Source organism: Salvelinus alpinus, chromosome 1, assembly GCF_045679555.1.
Source record: "Salvelinus alpinus chromosome 1, SLU_Salpinus.1, whole genome shotgun sequence".
NCBI classification, from domain to species: domain Eukaryota; kingdom Metazoa; phylum Chordata; class Actinopteri; order Salmoniformes; family Salmonidae; genus Salvelinus; species Salvelinus alpinus.
The window spans coordinates 55739540-55763570 of record NC_092086.1 but is presented as its reverse complement, the minus strand read 5'-3'; the positions used below and the strand labels follow the sequence as shown (position 1 = coordinate 55763570).

The 24031-nt window shown below is 39.6% G+C and overlaps 1 protein-coding gene across 4 annotated transcripts; it reads left to right on the top strand.

Annotated features, from left to right (window-relative positions):
- The first annotated feature begins 723 nt into the window (after nucleotides 1-723).
- Nucleotides 724-23660, top strand: LOC139580996 (membrane-spanning 4-domains subfamily A member 4A-like). 4 transcript variants are annotated; one of them, XM_071410302.1, is made up of 9 exons: nucleotides 724-1002; nucleotides 1709-1792; nucleotides 13146-13316; nucleotides 13428-13544; nucleotides 13921-13977; nucleotides 14289-14420; nucleotides 14679-14801; nucleotides 17545-17634; nucleotides 23226-23660. In XM_071410302.1, the coding sequence occupies exons 2-9, from the start codon at nucleotides 1757-1759 to the stop codon at nucleotides 23310-23312; spliced, it is 813 nt and encodes a 270-aa protein (XP_071266403.1). In that variant the 5' UTR covers nucleotides 724-1002; nucleotides 1709-1756; the 3' UTR covers nucleotides 23313-23660. The 4 variants fall into 4 exon arrangements, with proteins under 4 accessions (XP_071266403.1, XP_071266378.1, XP_071266386.1 ...); XM_071410277.1 differs by lacking the exon at nucleotides 724-1002 and adding an exon at nucleotides 1096-1607; XM_071410285.1 differs by lacking the exons at nucleotides 724-1002; nucleotides 17545-17634 and adding an exon at nucleotides 1097-1607.
- Nucleotides 23661-24031: the final 371 nt, after the last annotated feature.

Genomic DNA, 24031 nt, shown 5'->3' with positions numbered 1-24031 from the left:
GAATACAGGGTGGGTGTCATGTTTTGGCTGATAAATGTATACTAAAATGGGAATAACGTAGACATTTCAACATTCAAATGGTACCACAAAGATTGTTGGAGGTCTACACATCAGAGCATGTTGACTTGAATGGGAATATCTGTTTTAAATTATACTGTCAATCCTCCATAGACAAGCTATTGAAATCATAGAAATATAGATATTAGAATAGACATGACCATTTAAGTTGACATTCGATGGTGAGTGAACCGGCAGTCATCTTTGTAGTAGTTACCCAAACGTAAAATGTAAATTAAAATTCAATTTCAATGGTGTACCAGCTAGGTCTATTCTATGGATTATATTTCTATGATTGAAATGACACCAACCCTGTATTAAGGATCATGGTGTGTCCCAACCAATAGCGGGCATAATACAAAAACCTCTGATTTTTTTTTAAACAAACAAAGCTACTGTACAACATATGCGAATATTTAAAAAATCGGAGTTTACGAGTTTTTAGATAATTTACCTTAAAGATGCATTATGCAGAAATCGCTCCGCCATGTCCTGGTTGCTAAAATTTTTATAGTTTGCCTAGTTTCAGTTTATGTGACGAAACAAGCAAATATAGTATATAGAATCATTGTACCATGTAAACCGCTGCGAAATATTATTTTTCCTTAGACAAAAATAATGCACTTTTCCGCTGACCATAGGCGGAAATCCCAGGGGGGACGGGGGGGACACGACCCCCCCATCCTGGGGAAAATATGATTTGTCCCCCCCAATATATCACTGTAAACATAACTATGTAATTTCAATAATATTAATAATACGCAATGAAAGCACTTGTGCTGATTATAGACACTTAATAGCGCGTTTTTAAATTTCACAAGATTGCGACCCCCCCGCCCTTTGCCTCACAATGGTTTGATCCACTGCCAGTTCTTTAGCTGGCAAGGTAATAGAGGGCTCGTATCTACTGTCCGAAAGGCACTCAATGTACGTAACTGACGTGAGGTTAATCCAGTCAATCGCGCTTTAGCAATGTATATATTTTTTTAATGTTGCAGGGTTCACACACAGCTGAATTTGCAGAGCTAGCGCGCAAACTAAAGCAAACATTAACTAGCAAGCTAGCTAGTACCTATTCCATTTATGTGGCGTCGTCAAAGATGGAATATTTGCTATCGTCAGTTTATTCCAAGATTAGCATGCAGCTGTAGTGCTTCAAAGTCCCTGTGATAAGGTTAGCGATAAACTGAAGTCCAAACTGAACAGAACTACACTCTTATACCATTGTCTTAAATATATTTAATGGTCTCGTTGCAAAAGCTAAATTGTCGCTAGTGAATTATTTATTTTTTTCACCTTTAACCAGGTAGCAAAGATTATAGCAAACACCACAGAAACGGAATTGGTGCTCGCTAGCTTTGCAAATTCAGCTATTGTTGGAAGCCTGCCAATATGAAACAAACTATGTTAAAATTTCAAAACGTTGCAGCATGTTTTGTGTAAATGTGTGTGTGCAGCTAGACCGGTCAGCCAGCCAGCCAGGTAGAAAAATGTCAGAAAAAGGTAAAAAGACGGACATCAGAGTATTTTTCAGTACACCAAAACGCAAAGTAAGAACTCTAGTAGCCTAATATCTCAAAGACCAGTTGATAAAATGTTCATAAGAAAGAAGTGAAATGCTAATGGAAATATTTCACAATGATGTCATTAGGCAGAGCAGGCAACAGATGGCACACAGACAGCAGAGCTGGGGACAGATATGCAGGGACAGACTGGCAGAGACAGGGAGTCTCAGGTAAGTTTGTTGAGTCTTTGTTTGGCAACATTATGAAAGGTTCTCAATTTTTTTGATTTGTAAAATAGGGACATAATTGGAAAATGCCATGAATACCCCCACTCTCAATTTAAACTGGTGACTGAACCAAGATTTGTTTAAGGCAATGGTATTGCTGTTGTGATTAATTGTGTAGTTTTGGGTACCGGTAGTTAGGAGTACAGCAAACACCTTATTTCTTTTCTAGGAGACAGATTGTGAGTCAGTGAGGGTGGTGAAAGGGAAAGAGCCAAGGAGAGAGACTTCAGAGGACAGTGTCACAGCCACGGCAGGACCAGGTGTCACCCTTGTTGCCAGCAGCACCAGTATAGGGGACAGTGGCACAGCATCGTCCAGTTACCTCAGTGATGACACAAAACCATATCAGCCACACCCACAATTTATAGAACCGCAAACTCTTGCAAACAGAGTGTTGACGTTTCAAGAGAGAGGAACACTGCACTGATAAGGAACATTGCTATAACTATTATTATTAGTAGTATTATAATGATTTAAACAAGTTGGGACAACCCTTCAGTTAACTACTGTACCTAACAATTATCCAGTAGTAGTGATTATGGTCCCTCAATATACATTTAACATATTACAACATAGTCTATGTGTTACAGCACTACTTTTGGTGTCCTCCTCAGGAATTGCTCCTGAGAAAATTTCATGTAATTGTCCCCTCCAAGGTTGATGTCAGATTTTCGCCCCTGCCGCTGACTGAAGCAAAAATGAATCTTGAGAATGGGAAGTATAGAATAGTCCACATAGATCAGATCTACCAGTTCTTAGATTTGCTTTCAATGAGAATGACAGATCTATAACACACATTTCTATGTGAATTTGGTCCAGGTTAAGGTTTAAAATATTATTTTTTTCAAGAAATAATTAAATAGTTAGACAACACTGTTTGTAAGCTTTTAAATTATATCAAACTCAAACTCCAGTAATAACGACATTGATGTCTCATGGTATGGTGGGGTATGCAAAATGGCTCAATTTTGAGCACCATTATCTCATGAATGTTATGGCATTCAGGACCACTTATTCCATGGGAAAACATGTATGGAAAGTTGTGTTTAAATCAAAAGGGATGCTGTCAAAAGGTGATTGCAGTAGGGTAAATTCCCTTGAATTCAAACAAGGCAACAATAAACATGTCGTCCCCCATGAATGATGCGTTCTCCCTTGGGCCAATTGAGATATTGCGTGTGACTAACAAATGTCAGTTATCGTGTGTGACCACAGATTATGCATAATATTGACCAGATACTCAAGTGACCCCCCTAACAATGAAAATAAACGTCTTCAAAAATGGATAACCCTAAAATTAAAGAGTACACTTTCTATGCAAAGAGGCACAAAATATTCTCCCGAATTGATTTTGTATGATTATCTACTCTATTTTCCTGATTAAATTCAATACATGAGCCTATCTGATCATCATAATTATTACTGCCAGATAAATATTTCAGAATCTTCTGAAAGAGCAAGAAGATGGCGCTTTAATGTTTCCTTTCTACAAAATCCTACTTTCTGTGAACGATTTGAAACTGAATTGAATGAATTTAGAATGATGAACAAAAATTCAGTCGATGATCCTTGCATTTTATGGGATGCTATTAAAGGTTATATTTAAAACAATCAGTGGCGACCCGTAATTCAGGGCAGATGGGGCCTGTTTTGAGCCCCACATTTTTTGCTATTTATTTTTAGAAAAAATGTATATATATATATATATGTATATATAAACATTTTTCTAAAAAGGAATTTTCCCATTTTTTATATATACATACAGTTGAAGTCGAAAGTTTACATACACCTTAGCCAAATACATTTAAACTCAGTTTATCACAATTCCTGACATTTAATCAGAGTAAAAATTCCCTGTCTTGGGTCAATTAGGATCACCACTTTATTTTAAGAATGTGAAATGTCAGAATAATAGTAGAGAGAATGATGTATTTCTGCTTTTATTTCTTTCATCACATTCCCAGTGGGTCAGAAGTTTACATACACTCAATTAGTATTTGGTAGCATTGCCTTTAAATTGTTTAACTTGGGTCAAACGTTTCGGGTAGCCTTCCACAAGCTTCCCACAATTGGTTGGGTGAATTTTGGCCCATTCCTCTTCACAGAGCTGGTGTAACTGCGTCAGGTTTGTAGGCCTCCTTGCACGCACACGCTTTTTCAGTTCTGCCCACAAATTTTCTATAGGATTGAGGTCAGGGCTTTGTGATGGCCACTCCAATACCTTGACTTTGTTGTCCTTATGCCATTTTGCCACAACTTTGGAAGTATGCTTGGGGTTATTGTCCATTTGGAAGACCCATTTGTGACCAAGCTTTAACTTCCTGACTGATGTCTTGAGATGTTGCCTCAATATATCCACATCATTTTCCTCCCTCATGATGTCCAGGTCACAATGGGAAATCACACAGATTTTGCTCTCTTGTCTCTCACTCTTCATACCTCTCTTGTCTCACTTTTCATACCTCTCTTATCTCTCACTCTTCATACCTCTCTTCTCTCTCACTCTTCGTACCTCTCTTCTCACTCACTCTTCATACCTCTCTTCTCACTTACTCTTCATGCCTCTCTTTTCACTCACTCACTCACTCACTCACTCACTCGTCATACCTCTCTTGTCTCTCACCTCCTCTGCCCCTTTGTTCAGGCTGCTTCCTCATTAATCCCCAAGCACTCCCTGGTTTAACGACCACAGCCTTTCCTCGTTGGGGCAGGAAGTCCATATAACGCTTGGGGTTGGAGCCATCTAACCTGCAAGATCGCTCCTCAATTAAAACTTATTTGGGACAGGGAGGCAGTATTGAGTAGCTTGGATAAAAAGGTGCCCAGAGTAAATTGCCTGCTACTCAGTCCTACAAGCTAGAATATGCATATAATATATTATAATATATATATAATATATTCTAATATATATATATATATATATATAATATTTATATAATAATATAACATATTCTTAGTAGATTTGGATAGGAAACACTCTGAAGTTTCTAAAACTGTTTGAATGATGTCTGTGAGTATAACAGAACTCATATTTTGAGTTTCGTCTGAACTTTTGCCTGGACTTGCCCGCGAGTTTGGATTGTGTACTAAACGCGCGAACAAAAAGGAGGTATTTGGACATAAATTATGGACTTTATCGAACAGGTCAAACATTTATTGTGGAACTGGGATTCCTGGGAGTGCATTCTGATGAAGATCATCAAAGGTAAGTAAATATTTATAATGCTATTTCTGACTTCTGTTGACTCCACAACATGGCGGATATCTGTATGGCTTGTTTTGTTGTCTGGATTCTCTCTTTGGCTGGATAAATGGCTGTGTTTTTCTGTGACTAGGTACTGACCTAACATAATCGTTTGGTGTGCATTCGTCGTAAAGCCTTTTTGAAATCGGACACTGTGGCTGGATTTACAACAAGTTTATCTTTAAAATGGTGTAAAATACTTGTATGTTTGAGGAATTTTATATATGGGATTTCTGTTGTTTTGAATTTGGCACCCTGCAATTTCACTGGCTGTTGTTGAGGTGGGACGCTAGCGTCCCGAATATCCCAGAGAGGTTAACTTAAACTCACTCACTTTTGTACATCGCGCTGGTCCGTACAATTGAGCTTATTTTTGCGCCCAAAAAACGTAATACTTCCAGATCAACTGTAATATCAATACCAATGTAAAGCACAATTTCTCCCCTTTCCAACAAAATCAATGACGGGACCTTCATGATGCCCATCTCTGCATAATTCAAGAAATTTTTTATTTTAAATAAATAAAATTGATTGATATGGCAGGCAAAAACCTGAGAAGAAATCCAACCAGGAAGTGGGAAATCTGAGGTTTGTAGTTTTTCAACTCTTTGCCTATCCAAGATACAGTGTAAATTTGGTTGCACTTCCTAAGGCTTCCACTAGATGTCAACAGTCTTTAGAACCTTGTTTGATGCTTCTACTGTGAAGGAGGGGGGAATTGGAGCTGATTGAGTAGGGTGTCTGGAATGAGCTGATCACGCGCGCTCACGTGAGAGTTAGCTGCGTTCCATCGCATTTCTAAAGACAAAGGGATTCTCCGGTTGAAACATTATTGAAGATTTATGTTAAAAACATCCTAAAGATTGATTCTATACTTCGTTTGACATGTTTCTACAAACTGTAATATGACTTTTCGTCTGAACTTTTGTCTGGACTTGCCCGCGAGTTTGGATTGTGTACTAAACGCGCAAACAAAAAGGAGGTATTTGGACATAAATTATGGACTTTATCGAACAGGTCAAACATTTATTGTGGAACTGGGATTCCTGGGAGTGCATTCTGATGAAGATCACAAAGGTAAGTAAATATTTATAATGCTATTTCTGACTTCTGTTGACTCCACAACATGGCGGATATCTGTATGGCTTGTTTTGTTGTCTGAGCGCTGTACTCAGATTATTGCATGGTGTGCTTTTTCGGTAAAGCTTTTTTGAAATCTGACACAGCGGTTGCATTAAGGAGAAGTGGATCTAAAATTCCATGCATAACACTTGGATCTTTTACCAATGTTTATTATGAGTATTTCTGTAAATTGATGTGGCTCTCTGCAAAATCACCGGAGGTTTTGTTGGAACTACTGAACATAACGCGCCAATGTAAACTGAGATTTTTTTTATATAAATATGAACTTTATCGAACAAAACATACATGTATTGTGTAACATGAAGTCCTATGAGTGTCATCTGATGAAGATCATCAAAGGTTAGTGATTCATTTTATCTCTATTTATGCTTTTTGTGACTCCTCTCTTTGGCTGGATAAATGGCTGTGTTTTTCTGTGACTAGGTACTGACCTAACATAATCGTTTGGTGTGCATTCGTCGTAAAGCCTTTTTGAAATCGGACACTGTGGCTGGATTTACAACAAGTTTATCTTTAAAATGGTGTAAAATACTTGTATGTTTGAGGAATTTTATATATGGGATTTCTGTTGTTTTGAATTTGGCACCCTGCAATTTCACTGGCTGTTGTTGAGGTGGGACGCTAGCGTCCCGAATATCCCAGAGAGGTTAACTTAAACTCACTCACTTTTGTACATCGCGCTGGTCCGTACAATTGAGCTTATTTTTGCGCCCAAAAAACATAATACTTCCAGATCAACTGTAATATCAATACCAATGTAAAGCACAATTTCTCCCCTTTCCAACAAAATCAATGACGGGACCTTCATGATGCCCATCTCTGCATAATTCAAGAAATTTTTAATTTTAAATAAATAAAATTGATTGATATGGCAGGCAAAAACCTGAGAAGAAATCCAACCAGGAAGTGGGAAATCTGAGGTTTGTAGTTTTTCAACTCTTTGCCTATCCAAGATACAGTGTAAATTTGGTTGCACTTCCTAAGGCTTCCACTAGATGTCAACAGTCTTTAGAACCTTGTTTGATGCTTCTACTGTGAAGGAGGGGGGAATTGGAGCTGATTGAGTAGGGTGTCTGGAATGAGCTGATCACGCGCGCTCACGTGAGAGTTAGCTGCGTTCCATCGCATTTCTAAAGACAAAGGGATTCTCCGGTTGAAACATTATTGAAGATTTATGTTAAAAACATCCTAAAGATTGATTCTATACTTCGTTTGACATGTTTCTACAAACTGTAATATGACTTTTCGTCTGAACTTTTGCCTGGACTTGCCCGCGAGTTTGGATTGTGTACTAAACGTGCAAACAAAAAGGAGGTATTTGGACATAAATTATGGACTTTATCGAACAGGTCAAACATTTATTGTGGAACTGGGATTCCTGGGAGTGCATTCTGATGAAGATCATCAAAGGTAAGTAAATATTTATAATGCTATTTCTGACTTCTGTTGACTCCACAACATGGCGGATATCTGTATGGCTTGTTTTGTTGTCTGAGCGCTGTACTCAGATTATTGCATGGTGTGCTTTTTCGGTAAAGCTTTTTTGAAATCTGACACAGCGGTTGCATTAAGGAGAAGTGGATCTAAAATTCCATGCATAACACTTGGATCTTTTACCAATGTTTATTATGAGTATTTCTGTAAATTGATGTGGCTCTCTGCAAAATCACCGGAGGTTTTGTTGGAACTACTGAACATAACGCGCCAATGTAAACTGAGATTTTTTTATATAAATATGAACTTTATCGAACAAAACATACATGTATTGTGTAACATGAAGTCCTATGAGTGTCATCTGATGAAGATCATCAAAGGTTAGTGATTCATTTTATCTCTATTTATGCTTTTTGTGACTCCTCTCTTTGGCTGGATAAATGGCTGTGTTTTTCTGTGACTAGGTACTGACCTAACATAATCGTTTGGTGTGCATTCGTCGTAAAGCCTTTTTGAAATCGGACACTGTGGCTGGATTTACAACAAGTTTATCTTTAAAATGGTGTAAAATACTTGTATGTTTGAGGAATTTTATATATGGGATTTCTGTTGTTTTGAATTTGGCACCCTGCAATTTCACTGGCTGTTGTTGAGGTGGGACGCTAGCGTCCCGAATATCCCAGAGAGGTTAACTTAAACTCACTCACTTTTGTACATCGCGCTGGTCCGTACAATTGAGCTTATTTTTGCGCCCAAAAAACGTAATACTTCCAGATCAACTGTAATATCAATACCAATGTAAAGCACAATTTCTCCCCTTTCCAACAAAATCAATGACGGGACCTTCATGATGCCCATCTCTGCATAATTCAAGAAATTTTTAATTTTAAATAAATAAAATTGATTGATATGGCAGGCAAAAACCTGAGAAGAAATCCAACCAGGAAGTGGGAAATCTGAGGTTTGTAGTTTTTCAACTCTTTGCCTATCCAAGATACAGTGTAAATTTGGTTGCACTTCCTAAGGCTTCCACTAGATGTCAACAGTCTTTAGAACCTTGTTTGATGCTTCTACTGTGAAGGAGGGGGGAATTGGAGCTGATTGAGTAGGGTGTCTGGAATGAGCTGATCACGCGCGCTCACGTGAGAGTTAGCTGCGTTCCATCGCATTTCTAAAGACAAAGGGATTCTCCGGTTGAAACATTATTGAAGATTTATGTTAAAAACATCCTAAAGATTGATTCTATACTTCGTTTGACATGTTTCTACAAACTGTAATATGACTTTTCGTCTGAACTTTTGTCTGGACTTGCCCGCGAGTTTGGATTGTGTACTAAACGCGCAAACAAAAAGGAGGTATTTGGACATAAATTATGGACTTTATCGAACAGGTCAAACATTTATTGTGGAACTGGGATTCCTGGGAGTGCATTCTGATGAAGATCATCAAAGGTAAGTAAATATTTATAATGCTATTTCTGACTTCTGTTGACTCCACAACATGGCGGATATCTGTATGGCTTGTTTTGTTGTCTGAGCGCTGTACTCAGATTATTGCATGGTGTGCTTTTTCGGTAAAGCTTTTTTGAAATCTGACACAGCGGTTGCATTAAGGAGAAGTGGATCTAAAATTCCATGCATAACACTTGGATCTTTTACCAATGTTTATTATGAGTATTTCTGTAAATTGATGTGGCTCTCTGCAAAATCACCGGAGGTTTTGTTGGAACTACTGAACATAACGCGCCAATGTAAACTGAGATTTTTTTATATAAATATGAACTTTATCGAACAAAACATACATGTATTGTGTAACATGAAGTCCTATGAGTGTCATCTGATGAAGATCATCAAAGGTTAGTGATTCATTTTATCTCTATTTATGCTTTTTGTGACTCCTCTCTTTGGCTGGATAAATGGCTGTGTTTTTCTGTGACTAGGTACTGACCTAACATAATCGTTTGGTGTGCATTCGTCGTAAAGCCTTTTTGAAATCGGACACTGTGGCTGGATTTACAACAAGTTTATCTTTAAAATGGTGTAAAATACTTGTATGTTTGAGGAATTTTATATATGGGATTTCTGTTGTTTTGAATTTGGCACCCTGCAATTTCACTGGCTGTTGTTGAGGTGGGACGCTAGCGTCCCGAATATCCCAGAGAGGTTAACTTAAACTCACTCACTTTTGTACATCGCGCTGGTCCGTACAATTGAGCTTATTTTTGCGCCCAAAAAACGTAATACTTCCAGATCAACTGTAATATCAATACCAATGTAAAGCACAATTTCTCCCCTTTCCAACAAAATCAATGACGGGACCTTCATGATGCCCATCTCTGCATAATTCAAGAAATTTTTAATTTTAAATAAATAAAATTGATTGATATGGCAGGCAAAAACCTGAGAAGAAATCCAACCAGGAAGTGGGAAATCTGAGGTTTGTAGTTTTTCAACTCTTTGCCTATCCAAGATACAGTGTAAATTTGGTTGCACTTCCTAAGGCTTCCACTAGATGTCAACAGTCTTTAGAACCTTGTTTGATGCTTCTACTGTGAAGGAGGGGGGAATTGGAGCTGATTGAGTAGGGTGTCTGGAATGAGCTGATCACGCGCGCTCACGTGAGAGTTAGCTGCGTTCCATCGCATTTCTAAAGACAAAGGGATTCTCCGGTTGAAACATTATTGAAGATTTATGTTAAAAACATCCTAAAGATTGATTCTATACTTCGTTTGACATGTTTCTACAAACTGTAATATGACTTTTCGTCTGAACTTTTGCCTGGACTTGCCCGCGAGTTTGGATTGTGTACTAAACGCGCAAACAAAAAGGAGGTATTTGGACATAAATTATGGACTTTATCGAACAGGTCAAACATTTATTGTGGAACTGGGATTCCTGGGAGTGCATTCTGATGAAGATCATCAAAGGTAAGTAAATATTTATAATGCTATTTCTGACTTCTGTTGACTCCACAACATGGCGGATATCTGTATGGCTTGTTTTGTTGTCTGAGCGCTGTACTCAGATTATTGCATGGTGTGCTTTTTCGGTAAAGCTTTTTTGAAATCTGACACAGCGGTTGCATTAAGGAGAAGTGGATCTAAAATTCCATGCATAACACTTGGATCTTTTACCAATGTTTATTATGAGTATTTCTGTAAATTGATGTGGCTCTCTGCAAAATCACCGGAGGTTTTGTTGGAACTACTGAACATAACGCGCCAATGTAAACTGAGATTTTTTTATATAAATATGAACTTTATCGAACAAAACATACATGTATTGTGTAACATGAAGTCCTATGAGTGTCATCTGATGAAGATCATCAAAGGTTAGTGATTCATTTTATCTCTATTTATGCTTTTTGTGACTCCTCTCTTTGGCTGGATAAATGGCTGTGTTTTTCTGTGACTAGGTACTGACCTAACATAATCGTTTGGTGTGCATTCGTCGTAAAGCCTTTTTGAAATCGGACACTGTGGCTGGATTTACAACAAGTTTATCTTTAAAATGGTGTAAAATACTTGTATGTTTGAGGAATTTTATATATGGGATTTCTGTTGTTTTGAATTTGGCACCCTGCAATTTCACTGGCTGTTGTTGAGGTGGGACGCTAGCGTCCCGAATATCCCAGAGAGGTTAACTTAAACTCACTCACTTTTGTACATCGCGCTGGTCCGTACAATTGAGCTTATTTTTGCGCCCAAAAAACGTAATACTTCCAGATCAACTGTAATATCAATACCAATGTAAAGCACAATTTCTCCCCTTTCCAACAAAATCAATGACGGGACCTTCATGATGCCCATCTCTGCATAATTCAAGAAGGCAATGAGCTCCGTCGGGTCTTTTTAAAAATGGCGGGTGGGGAAGCTAAACCTATAGTGAGAAGGAGAGATGTCGTGTGGGGAAACTGCTTTTTTTCACTCGATCTGTCCAACTTATCACCTTATTGCCTCTAAAATGTAAATAAAACACTATAAAGAGTTTATATAATGTGTCATTACATACCTATTTCAAGGTTTGTGTCGAATTTGAATCAGGTTTTTTAGGCGGTGCTAAAGTGATCTTCAGAAGTAAACAGCAGCTTTTGAGAGTCATGATAGCTTGCAGTGATGACGCAAAAATGACAAGGTATCCCCCTTACCCTGTCCCTGTCCCTTTCTTGTTTTTAAACGGTGAGATAAGTGCTACACCTGGTGGAGAGAGGCTGTAAGACAGAATTAGTTGCTTTCTGCGTGCTGTACGTTACGCCATGACACTTCACGATGTAACGTACAGCGTCAGAGGGGTCAGTTTTTTTAAACTTTTCTCCAATACTATAGAGCCATTACCATGTCAATCAACGCTTGAATAGAAACATAGTTCACATCCCAGATTTTGGGGTCAACACAGTCGCTACAGTCCCATTAGTTTTCTTTGCAGCCTCGTTTGAATGTCGCGGTTGCGATGGAATGGGGTTAGCCTACATTACCACTCCTTTCACCTCTCCCTGCCGTCTGCCACAATATTGATATAAGCTGTACAGGGCTCTGTAGCATCAAAAAGATGTTAGACATTCAGATATATCCAAATAATGTTTATTTGTCAAAATCAAAAATACAACGGCATGTACAATATATGATGCTAACTAAAAAGGAGAACTGGGTATTCAACAAGAATGGTACTGTATATGGTAAAAGTAACATACAGTAGAAAAAAATACACAATGAACAGTGTAGTACAGTTCAATGTGTCTCGGGTGTAGTAAAAGGCAGAGAACTGGTAGCTACGCATTGTTACTACAGATAATGTGATTTAACCAAATCATTTTGGTATGCAATATTGGGAGTTGCAGAATAGGTACTATTTGGTATAGCACAGAGAATGTTCGACCAACCTTAGTGATGCCGTCTTCGTCCTCAATTGGTGGAAACAGGAGTCTCAAAATGTCTGTGTCCAGTTGCAGGTGATGCGTTTGAATTTAGAAAATGCTCCGTTATTAAAATAAAACATTTTTGCTCCATGAAGTAATCCAACAGTGTACGCCAACATCTTATCTATTTCTAGTCTTCTCTCATTGAGCGAGACAGGTGAGTGTCCACCCCAAAGCGCCGCATGTCATTATGACACACACAGCCAGCCAGCCAGCGGCACGCACACACACACACACACACACACACACACACACACACACACACACAGACAGACAGACAGACAGACAGACAGACAGACAGACAGACAGACAGACAGACAGACAGACAGACAGACAGACAGACACACACACAGACGCACACACAGACGCGCACACACACACACACACACAGACTATATTCAATGGAGAGAGTTCAAAGTTTCATGACTGGCTGACACACTTGCTATTCATGACAGTGACATGTAACTTATTATAAGGAAGTCCCAGGTAAAGTATAAAGCATGATACACAACAACCAGTCAGTTCCCCTCTTACACAAACATCATTGCCTCCTCTGTGAAGATGTCCAGCTCTCAAACAACCACCACTAATGGGGTGGTGGTCATCACCCATGTCTACCCCTATGGGAACGGGATGGGGGTCGCGGGGGTCACTTCTACCCCTCACTGTCTGGGACAGACGGTTTTCTCAGTGCTGGGAAGTTTCCGGGCAGGGCATCCAAAAGCGCTTGGGGTAAGAATTTTTTAATTAAAATGACAATTTTGGTTGAATGTAATGGGTTGAATGTAATGGAAGAACAGAAAAAAGAAATTTCCTGCTTTGCTCTTTGTTTTTCTCTCACAGACCGTACAGATCATGATTGGTTTGATGATGCTGTTAACAGGAATTGTGATGGCTACAGCCCCGTGGTTGGATAATATTGGAGTAGTCAGTGGAATATTTGTCTGGGGATCGATCATTGTGAGTGAGCTGCTTGAGCTGCTCTGTCTAACAATCCTCCCTTACGTTTCCTGTCTGCCTGGATACAAAACAAAACGTCCTCCTAGTTAAATCATGTCACTTTAAAAATATATTTATTTAATTTGAAGTAATGCTTTATAAATAATGACTTGTCTTAACTAACAATTTGTCTTAACCAAGGACTTTTATCAACATATATGTATTTGGCTAACTTTGGTCATACTGTAGAAATATGTGTGTCCCAAATGGCACAGTATTCCCTATATAATGCACTATGTAGGAAATAGGGATACAGTATAAATATTGTGCACTATGTAGGGAATAGGGAACCATTTAGGATCCAGTCTTGTATAATCTCTTTCTTGTTCCTTCTCAGTATGTAGTTGCAGGCTCTCTCACTGTTGCCGCTGACAACAAACTGAACAAATGTCTGGTCAGTATCAATATTTTTTCCCCAATAAAGTTTAGGCTTTTGATTTATAAAGTTCCTCTCTATTTGAAGACATAGAATCTACTGTACGATAGGCCCTCATGTTTTCGTTTATCTGCTGGTTTTCCTCCCAAAACACAAGCAGTGGGGGGGCCACTGGCGTTAACTGTGGATTGCCCGTTTAAAGAATCGTAATAACAATGATAAGGAATAACAACATACTGAATTCGGTATTGCGTTTAATTCTTCTGAAATTTCCTTCCACAACCAGCCATTCCCATGTCCTCTCTCTGCTCTCTCTCACTGTCCCTTAGGTGAACGGCTCCCTGGTAATGAATGTTGTCGCCACGGTTACTGCTCTTACTGGCATCATCCTCCATTCTTTAGACAGTGCTGGGATCATGTTGTACTGTGACTCTACATACGATTTCTGTCAACAGTACTGGGTATATACCAAATGCTTTTAATCATCTATAATATTTTATATTGTACTGTTGAATATTTTTTATTAGGCTAATTTAAATTATGCCTACATGTGACATTGGCAACATGGAAGCAATAGTAAGGTAGATAACTGCTATAAAGTTAGTTAATAGTTAATTTTAGTCCACATTGAAACTGAAAGTTCACGAAGTGTTCATAATTGCTCCAAAATGGCGGTGTAGTCTAGTTAACTGCTGTTTCTTGTTCCTCTCTGTCTATAGGTCAGGTCCCAGGGAATATCAGGTGTTTTGGCTGTTTTCTCCTTGCTGGAGTTCATAGTGTCCATTTGTGTCTCGTCATTCGCCTGCAGAGCTGTCTGCCTGTGCTGCCATTCCACCCCTGAGGTGAGTCTATAGACTTAGATTTCTGTCCATTTGTTTTTTACAAAATGTTGTAAATCTCAAGGTTATCTACATTTCCCAAGTTCTCTGATATTATGAGTTAAGTACATATTTCACAAGTGGAATTTCATTCCAAAACTCTCACTTTGGGGTCACTAACCATTACAGCCCGTGGGGCTACCGTGTATAAGAGCGCAGTCGAAAGTGTGACGTAGCGCGTCAGGCATTGTTGCAAAAGGCTCATGAAGAAACTGAGGGCCAGACTTCTTAATCCACTGCCAATAGGACAGCTATGAGACAGGTATGTCTTGTTCCTGCTCTGTGTAGAGTATGGTGTGTTGTACTGGCTATACCTGAAGCTCCGAGAGGATGTTCCCGAGTTCTCCGAAACGAGCTAAGTAAACTACACCATGTGGAGTGAAGGCCGCCCAAAGCCAGAAAGGGCTGAGGGGCATTCACTGTGAACCCTATAAACCTTATCCTGTATAAAGGGGAGTTAGGGTTTAGGATCCCTTTACTAGAACATGTGGGAAGACAGCACCGTTACAGGCAAAGGCAGAAAAGCGATCCATCTTACCAGGGAGTGTGGCGTCGGTAGTGGAACGTACACGGCACAAGGCGTAGATGTGGTTGGCCAGAGATGGATCCACCTTGAGAGGGCTGCAAAATCAGATTCCTCCATGTTGTGCATGTCCAAGTTCGGGGCGTCCTTAATTGGCATCTTGCCAGTAAGGGGCTTATCCCACAAACGTTTTTCGGAGACAAGCTGGGACAACAGGAAGCAGTTGCTTCACGGTGGCTGTACTAGTGGGAAGTGTCCTCCCATCGTACAGATCCGTTTCTCGGTTTCCGTTCCTCAGGGGAGCCGGCCACTTGATCTCATGTCTGGTGGCGGCTCGCTTAAGCTGTATGCGACATATTGGCACAACCCCATTACACCTTTTTGTTCATCCATGACCTAGCCCCAGCTGGGCTTGGTCGTGGGACGAAAGAGCCACAGCGTCCGCTGGTGGCTGGGAGGCGAACAAGGCTTGAGCCTCTTTTTCATGACTCAAATTCCAGAGTGCAACACCCTGGCACGCACCCTTCCCAAGCAGATAATGCATAGAAGGAGTGGATCCTTCTTAACAATCTTTGAACCACAAGCACAAGAACGTTGGGATTTGAGTGTTAGCCTCATCTTGGGTAGGGGTAGCGGTAGCCCTTGTGAAGAAAGAAGCACAGCGGCTGATGGCTAATAATGGTTAGCACAGTAGAGAACGCTATAGCCACGAGGGCTGAGACGTGTTAGCTAGCTAGCAGCTACCCTAGCTGTAGCTAGCTCAGTGCTTAGCTAGAGGGGTTGGTCTAGGATAGTGTTAACCCCTTAAGTTAGGTTACTCCCACGACCGCAGAGCCATGTGACTGGGTCGACGGTCTAGTAAGTGCCTGCAACTGAACACAGGTTAACTAGGTGAGGGGGAAAGCTACCAAAGCTACCATGTTGCAGGAAGAATTGTGTGTTCAGTTAGCCTGAGCCTAGCGGAGTGTGCTACTCGAGTCCCACTAGCTACAGTAGCTAGCCGGAGGTGACCGAGAGGTAGAAAGAGGGTTTCTTTCTACACAAGCAATACTACCGTTTTGCAGGCAGAATTGCGAAGCTAGTTTGCTTTGCAGCGAGTTATCCAAGTTAGCTTGTAAAAAAGAGCACAACCAAGTGGTTGTCTCCAATAGAGGTGCCGGTTTCGGTTATAGGGCCAACTGTCCCAGAGTCACGGAAAGAGGACTGATAACGACCAGCAGGAGACAGGGATACAACTTATACTTTATTGCCACACCTAACAGACAGGCACACACAGCAAACAAGAAGAGGGGACTAGTTATTTATAGTGATTGTATGGTCAGTAATGCACATGGTCGGGATGTCCAGAGTGGAGGATTGTCCTTGTAGGAAGGGTCCAGTGGTGAGTTGTGTTGATGTGGTGCAGAGTTCTTCTGACCTGTTGTCTCTCTGCACCCTTGTGTCCAACTAAAGCGCAGACAGTGTTGGAGGGCTGCCTTAATCGACATCCACGTCTTCGGTGCCCGGGGAACAGTGGGTTAACTGCCTTGCTCAGGGGCAGAATGACAGATTTTTACCTTGTCAGCTCTGGTAACATATCATACGTTTTGCAAATTCGTATTATATTGTACAAATTGAAATTCGTAATATATTGCACAAATTGCAATTCGTAACATATCATGTGAATTGTAATTCATAACATATCATACGAAATGGACGATGGACATCCAGAAATCAATACAAACCATATGAAACATAATATATCATACTAAATGGAGTGTCTAGGATTTACGTACAGAATAACTTGAAATGCTCTCTGATCACTTTGGTCATGTGGAGAAAATCAAGAACCAGTCGCGTAGAGCTCTTCAATGAGGAAGCGAACATGGACAGTGAGCGGGAGAGTATCGCTTTTATACAGGGTAAAGTTTTGAGACTTTCGGAAACAAAATCTCACAGAATAAGTCATTGAATCAGATCTACATATACATGTAAGTCTTACTATACTGTAAAACATAAATATTAAACTAAGTCAAGTATGTTCTGGCAACTGTAAGAGCACTGAGTGTCCATGGCACCTCAAATAGCAGGAGGAGAACAATCAAGCTGAATGAAACTGTTACTATCATGTTTACATGAATACACTGTATTTTTGTTTAAGCAAAGACTTGAAATGGACTTAAAATGGACATGTCTGTCTTTTAGCAAGTGTCCTCCATTGGGTATCAAATACCGGTACCTCATGGCAGCATGACTCCAAGCAATGCACCTTACCCTTCTCAGAACAACTACGAGGTATGACATCTTGGCCGGTTGAATTTCAGGGTTACCATGTGAAATAGGTGGCTCGACATGAATATAATAAAAAAATATATATAAATAATATCTCACCGGTGTCCTAGTATCTGAGTTTCTTGAGTCATTTAAAACATCCACAGTGTGTCCCAAGTGGCCCCCTATTCCTGATTTAGTGCACTCCTTTTGACCAGGGCCTATGTAGTGAATCGGGTGTCATTTGGGATGCCAAGAAAGAGATTCTGCAATGATTAAATATTATGTACTACAATTTTGACTCACCCTGTAGGCTAAACTCAGAATTCAGTTTAAATTGTAGATACTGTAGCATGTATAATGTAGCTTTATTGTACACAGCAAAATCAATGGTATACATTTAACTTGAAAAGTCTGAAAGTGTAACATGTACACTATTTTCAGTCAACATATGAGTCCCACTGAACCATGTATATTCCCCCTCGAGCCGATACCACTACGGCCCTCAATGAACTACACTGGACTTCGTGCAAACTGGAAATCACATATCCCGAGGCCACATTTATTGTAGCTGGGGACTTTAACAAAGCAAATATGAGGGAAACGCTATGGAAATTACATCAGCACATTTGAAATAACACGTTTGAAAGTGTTAAAGATTTAACTCTGTTGCAGTGTTCCCCATTTAACTCTGAACGTGTCAAATATACACTATTTTCAGAAAACATGAGTCCCACCGTACTTGTGTTAAAATACATTTTTTTAAAGATTGAACTATGTTAAGTGTTCAAAGGAACTTGATTGTGATGTTTGCATAGCTCTACTGTAGAGTAATATGCAACACGTACAGTGTAAAACATAACACTTGATTTACAGTAAACTGGACTCCATTTCCTTATTGCTGAAGCTGTTACACTTTCTCAGTTCAAGAAATTAACACCTGTAATGTTACAGTCAATTATTTTGGGGTGTTGTTTTAGCACTATATGGTGTTATGCTTCATTTTCATATTTTCCAGGGGGCCCTTTCCTTTTTGAGTAAAATGTATTTGTTAGTGACAGTGACATTTCTGCAGCATTGAAGGTTCCCAAGAACAGACACACACACACATATATATACAGTGCATTCGGAAAGTATTCAAACCCCTTCCCTTTTTCCACATTGTTACGTAAAAGCCTTATAATGAAATGGATTGCATACATTTATTTCCTCATCGATCTACACACAATACCCCATAATAACAAAGCAAAAACAGTTTTTTTTTATTAAAAAAAGTATTCCGATGCATCCTGTATCCATTGATAATTCCTTGAGAGGTTTCTACAACTTGATTGGAGTCCACCTGTGGTAAATTCAATTGATTGGACATGATTTGGAAAGGCACACACCCGTCCCACAGTTGACAGTGCATGTCAGAGCAAAAACCAAGCCACGAGGTGGAAGGAATTGTCCGTAGAGCTCCAAGACAGGATTATGTCATGGCACAGATCTGGAGAAGGGTACCAAAAAAATCCTGCAGAATTGAAGGTCCCCAAGACCACAGTGTCCTTCATATTTCTTAAATGGGGAAATTTGGAACCACCAAGACTCTTCCTAGAGCTGGCCGCCTGGCCAAACTGAGCAATCGGGGGAGAAGGGCCTTGGTCAGGGAGGTGACCAAGAACCCAATGGTCACTCTGACAGAGCTCCAGAGTTCCTCTGTGGAGATGGGAGAACTTTCCAGAAGGACAACCATCTCTGCAGCATGCCATCATCCTGGCCTTTATGGCCAGACGGAAGCCACTCCTCAGTAAAAGGCACCTGACAGCCCGCTTGGAGTTTGCCAAAAGGCACCTAAAGGACTCTGACCATGAGAAACAAGATTCTCTGGTCTGATGAAACCAAGATTGAACTCTTTGGCCTGAATGCCAAGCATCACGTCTGGAGGAAACCTGGCATCATCCCTACGGTGAAGCATGGTGGTGGCAGCATCATGCTGTAGGGATGTTTTTCAACTTCAGGGACTGGGAGACTAGTCAGGATCGAGGGAAAGATGAACGGAGCGAAGCACTTGAACCCAATCGAATATCTCTGGAGAGACCTGAAAATAGCTGTGCAGCGACACTACCAATTCAACCTGACAGAGCTTGAGAGGATCTGCAGAGAAGAATGGGAGAAACTCCCCAAATACAGGTGTGCCCAGAGTTTATAGAAATTATATAGTAGATATAATAGCAAAAAACCAGTGTTAAATAATTGTGTGGAAATACAGGTGCAGTTGGGTAGAAGGGAAATTAAAACATTGGGTTAGATTGCTAGCAGAGACAGTGGGATGAAAGTAGTAAGGGCAGACATTTTTATAGTACAAGGAAATCTGTATGGGAGATAGTGTCATATAATGGGAACAGAAGGGAGGAGGTTATGTTGTGTAGGATGAGATTCGGGCATTCGGGATTTAATTCCTCTTTGAAATTGATAGGCAAACATGGTACTGGAATGTGTAATGCTGTATGGTGATTATTATTTTGTGAAATGTATGATGTAGAACGTGAGAGGTTGTTTGACAGGGTCAGAGAGGTTGGACAGGAAGGGGTGGTATTTTGGGGGTGGGGGGGGGGTGGGAGAAGTGAGGTTTGTAGGGAATTATTTTATTTGATTAGAAATTCGAGAATATAGTGGTACTCACACTCCAGTACAGTAGGTGGTATGCACCTGTCAGTTGATTGCGATCCACTAATCAAAACTTAAAGAAGAAGAAGCACAAGATTGAACTTTCTAGAGTTTTCTCCACTAGTTAACACTATCAACGTTTCCCTTTACTGTGGGAATTGTGATCGAATCAACGCAATATTAGCCACTTTCAGTGCAACATACTGAAACAAAACAAACTAGACAGTATGCAAAACTAACTATGCAAGAGATTTTGTTGTAGGCAGAATGCATCAGAGTAGGATTCTATTGCATAGAGCCCCACAGTGGAGGTGTCATAATACCAATAAAACCTAGCAGTCAAACAGGGAAACGGTTCCAATCGTTTTACCACCATTCATTTTTCCCATAGGGGATTTTAGAAACTTCAAATAAGGGCTGTGTTTCGTGTAGGCTGGATTAACTATCTAATGTTAGCTAAATGTAGTAATTAATACATTGGCAACATTTCTTTAAAATATTGGACAATTCTGTGAACTGTCTTGTGCAAGTTTTAAATTGACACAATACCTGTTAGCAAAGGTGTCAGCTAGAGATGATGTGCAGGAGCTTGCAGGGATTTGTAGTTTTGCACGATGTCTACTTTGATGGTTAATAGCATTTCCGAATCTGACTAATTAGAGCCGAATATATTTATAAAAGTCACCTTGGCCTTGAGAGATTTACACAGTTATCAAAATGTCACGCCATGGTAAGTCTACACGAAACACAGACCTTATTTGAAGTCTTTCTAAAATCCCCTATGTGAAAAACGAATGGTGGAAAAACAATTGGAACCATTTCCCTGTTTGACCTCTAGGTCTTATGGGTATTATGACTCATACTGTGGTAAACTATTGACAGGCACAACTCAGGCCTGTACTCTACACCAGTGTGACATAACCAACCAGAGCTGCAATAGGGCTATACCAAATAAACCATTGCCATATATGGATCTGTGCCACACACTTTGAACTGGACTGTAGCTGCATCTGTTTTGAAAGTGAATGCTTCCTAGAAGAGAACAAAACATGTGCATTTCAAGCCATCTTTGAAAAGCGAGTCTTAAAGGGGCAGTGTTGTATTTAGAGACAGGCTTGAATAAGCTAAGGAGACAATAGGCAGGGAGTAGAATATTTTGTCTGATTCTCTGTAATAATGGTATGGGGGGAAAAAAAATGAATTTTATTTTGTAAAGTGGTTTCTTGCATCAAACAACAACAAAATGTTCAGTCACCTCCTTGTCTGAAGGACAAATGGATAAACAGGTTCATGTCAAGCTCTGCATGTTTTTTTCAAAAGTCTTATGGAATGTAGGCCTACACTGAACACCACACATTGGCTGCTACTATAAGCTGAATGATAGAACAGCTATTTCCATGGTAAAATGTTATGGGTTGCATTTTCTCCATTGTTCTTTATGTTAGGCCACTCTGGTAGCCTCCATTATGATCAAATAGCCACACTAGCCTACTTGACCACTGTTAGAACTGTAACTTAAAGCAGGTACAGCCTCAGTGTTCGCAATAAACATGCGCCAGAACTTTCAGAAGTTCTGTGCAGCAGACCTGAAATTTGTCATTGCCGATTTGAGGGAGCATTGCTGGACATTGTACTTGCAAATATAGTTCAGATGTTGTACTTGTAGTTTCATCTGACTGGTAGCTTAGCAGGTAGAGTACGGGACTATAGAACTTTCAGGGACATGAATTCGAATTCAAATTCTTCGAATTCTTTTAAAGGCACACTTTTTTTTAAATGTGAAACCACACTTTCTGCAAATTTTTGTTAAAAAAAGTGTTTATTTAGTATACAGTAGTATAAGCTTCTGTCTTAAGCATCCTAAATAATGCCATAGATTCTGTTTTTTTTAAATGATCAACTGTAAGGCAAAAAATGGAAGCATGATGTCAATCTGGTTTCCAACTGATTTGTAAGCTACTAAAGCCAACCATTTACTGCTGCGCCACAGAGTTTTGCTGGAAATAGTGGGGGGAAAACATCTGTGGCGCAGCAGTAAATGCTGCTATTTATTGTTGACCAGCAGATGTCACTAAAGTGCATTGTGAACCGATAATGAATCTCTGAGTAATGAACCGTTTTTCTGCACAATTTGGTGAAAGCCTTCAGAAATCCTTGATTATTATTAATTATTGGCCTAGTAAGTGGCCTAGATTTACCCTAATGCAGTGGTGTTAGGAAACTCCTGGTTTATACAGGCCACATCAGGCCTGCAAGTCGCATTATACTGATTATGTGTAATTCCTATTGGAATCCAGCCAGAGTTAGGATATCCACATTTTTTTATTCACCCTCAACCTACATTCAGAATGACTGTCAGGATTAGGAAACCTGATTTAAAAAAATCACTACCTAAATAAATTAAACCAGAACAACCATTTCAGTAATGGTCCAATAAATCTAAGTAACTGATTGGATTAGTTCATAAAAATTTATGTTATTTATCTTTGTGTAGCATAAGATTAATCAATCAATCAATGTACATGCAAAAACACATATGAAAATTAATCCTAAAAAAAACTTCCTGCAGTAGAGCATGCTTGGAAATATGATAATGATGGGTGTGGTTTTGATGGGACTATTTTACTCTCCACAGTGTAAAACAATAACTCTGGTTATTAACTCCAACACTGGGGGTTATTTTACACCACTGAGTGTTAATATCACTCTTACAGAGTGATTGTAAACACTACAAATGTTACACTGACAAATCAACACTGGCCAATTTGCTGTGTATTATGTCTATCATTTGATGCATCTCAAATGGCATCCTATTCCCTATACTGCACTATACTTTTGACCAGTGCAGTATAGGGGATAGGGTGCAGGCTCTGGTCAAAAGTTGTGCACTATATAGAGGAGGGGGTGCAATTTGGGACATAACAATAGTCAAGGTCATATGATGTCCTGTGTTGTTTTCTCTACAGACTGGGAACTACCCGAAGGGTCCTGAGGGAGACGGTATGGATACAGGGTTTCAACAGAACCACGTGCCTCATCAATACACTGCCTGAGAAACGGGCCTGTGAATCCAATGCTATTTTTCTTGCTGAAATCATGTTCTTATGTAGACCTATGTTTCCGGTGCAAGCCAGCCAATGGTTAGCTGCACCACATCACTGATCTGAATAATTTGACAGTTAAATACTGTTAGTGTATTGTAATGTTATGTATGATATTTTGGCTACTATATGGTTAATATTTTTATGTTTTTTCTGTCTCTCATAATTTTCTATAGAAAAATAGTAGCCTTCATTTATCAACAAAAATCAACCACAGTGTATCCTTTGTCAATGTTTGTAAATGACATGGGCCTATAATGATGACATTTATTGCAAATACATATCACTGAATAAACTGGGAAAAAAATGACAAAAAATCGAGTTTGGAGTCACTTTTGTCTTCTGTGGGGTACAATGTAAGTAATGACAAAGTAAGAAAGTAAATACATTGATATTTTCGGAAGAGTGGTTGAAGGGTCTGAAAACATCTTGATAAGGAGGGAGCGTTGGATGTTTGCATTGGGCATTAAATCCTTTCTGTATTGAGTTTGTGCAATATTAAGCCTGGAGCCGAGGCTAGTGCAATACGCCTATTGGGTAAATCTATTTATATTCAATCACTTTTTGACAACACTTTTTGATTTGAACGAAAGCTTCCATACATTGTAAGAAGTGCTCAGAAAGTGACTTTTTGGACCTGAATGCCAAAACATTCAAGAGATAAAGGTGCT

Excerpts from the sequence above, each read along its gene's own strand:
- LOC139580996 (XM_071410277.1), top strand. The coding sequence starts at position 1,488 with ATGTTTTGTGTAAATGTGTGTGTGCAGCTAGACCGGTCAGCCAGCCAG. Across the intron at positions 13,317-13,427 it reads GGCATCCAAAAGCGCTTGGG|ACCGTACAGATCATGATTGG; the intron begins GTAAGAATTTTT and ends TTTCTCTCACAG. Across the intron at positions 17,635-23,225 it reads CTTCTCAGAACAACTACGAG|ACTGGGAACTACCCGAAGGG; the intron begins GTATGACATCTT and ends TTTTCTCTACAG.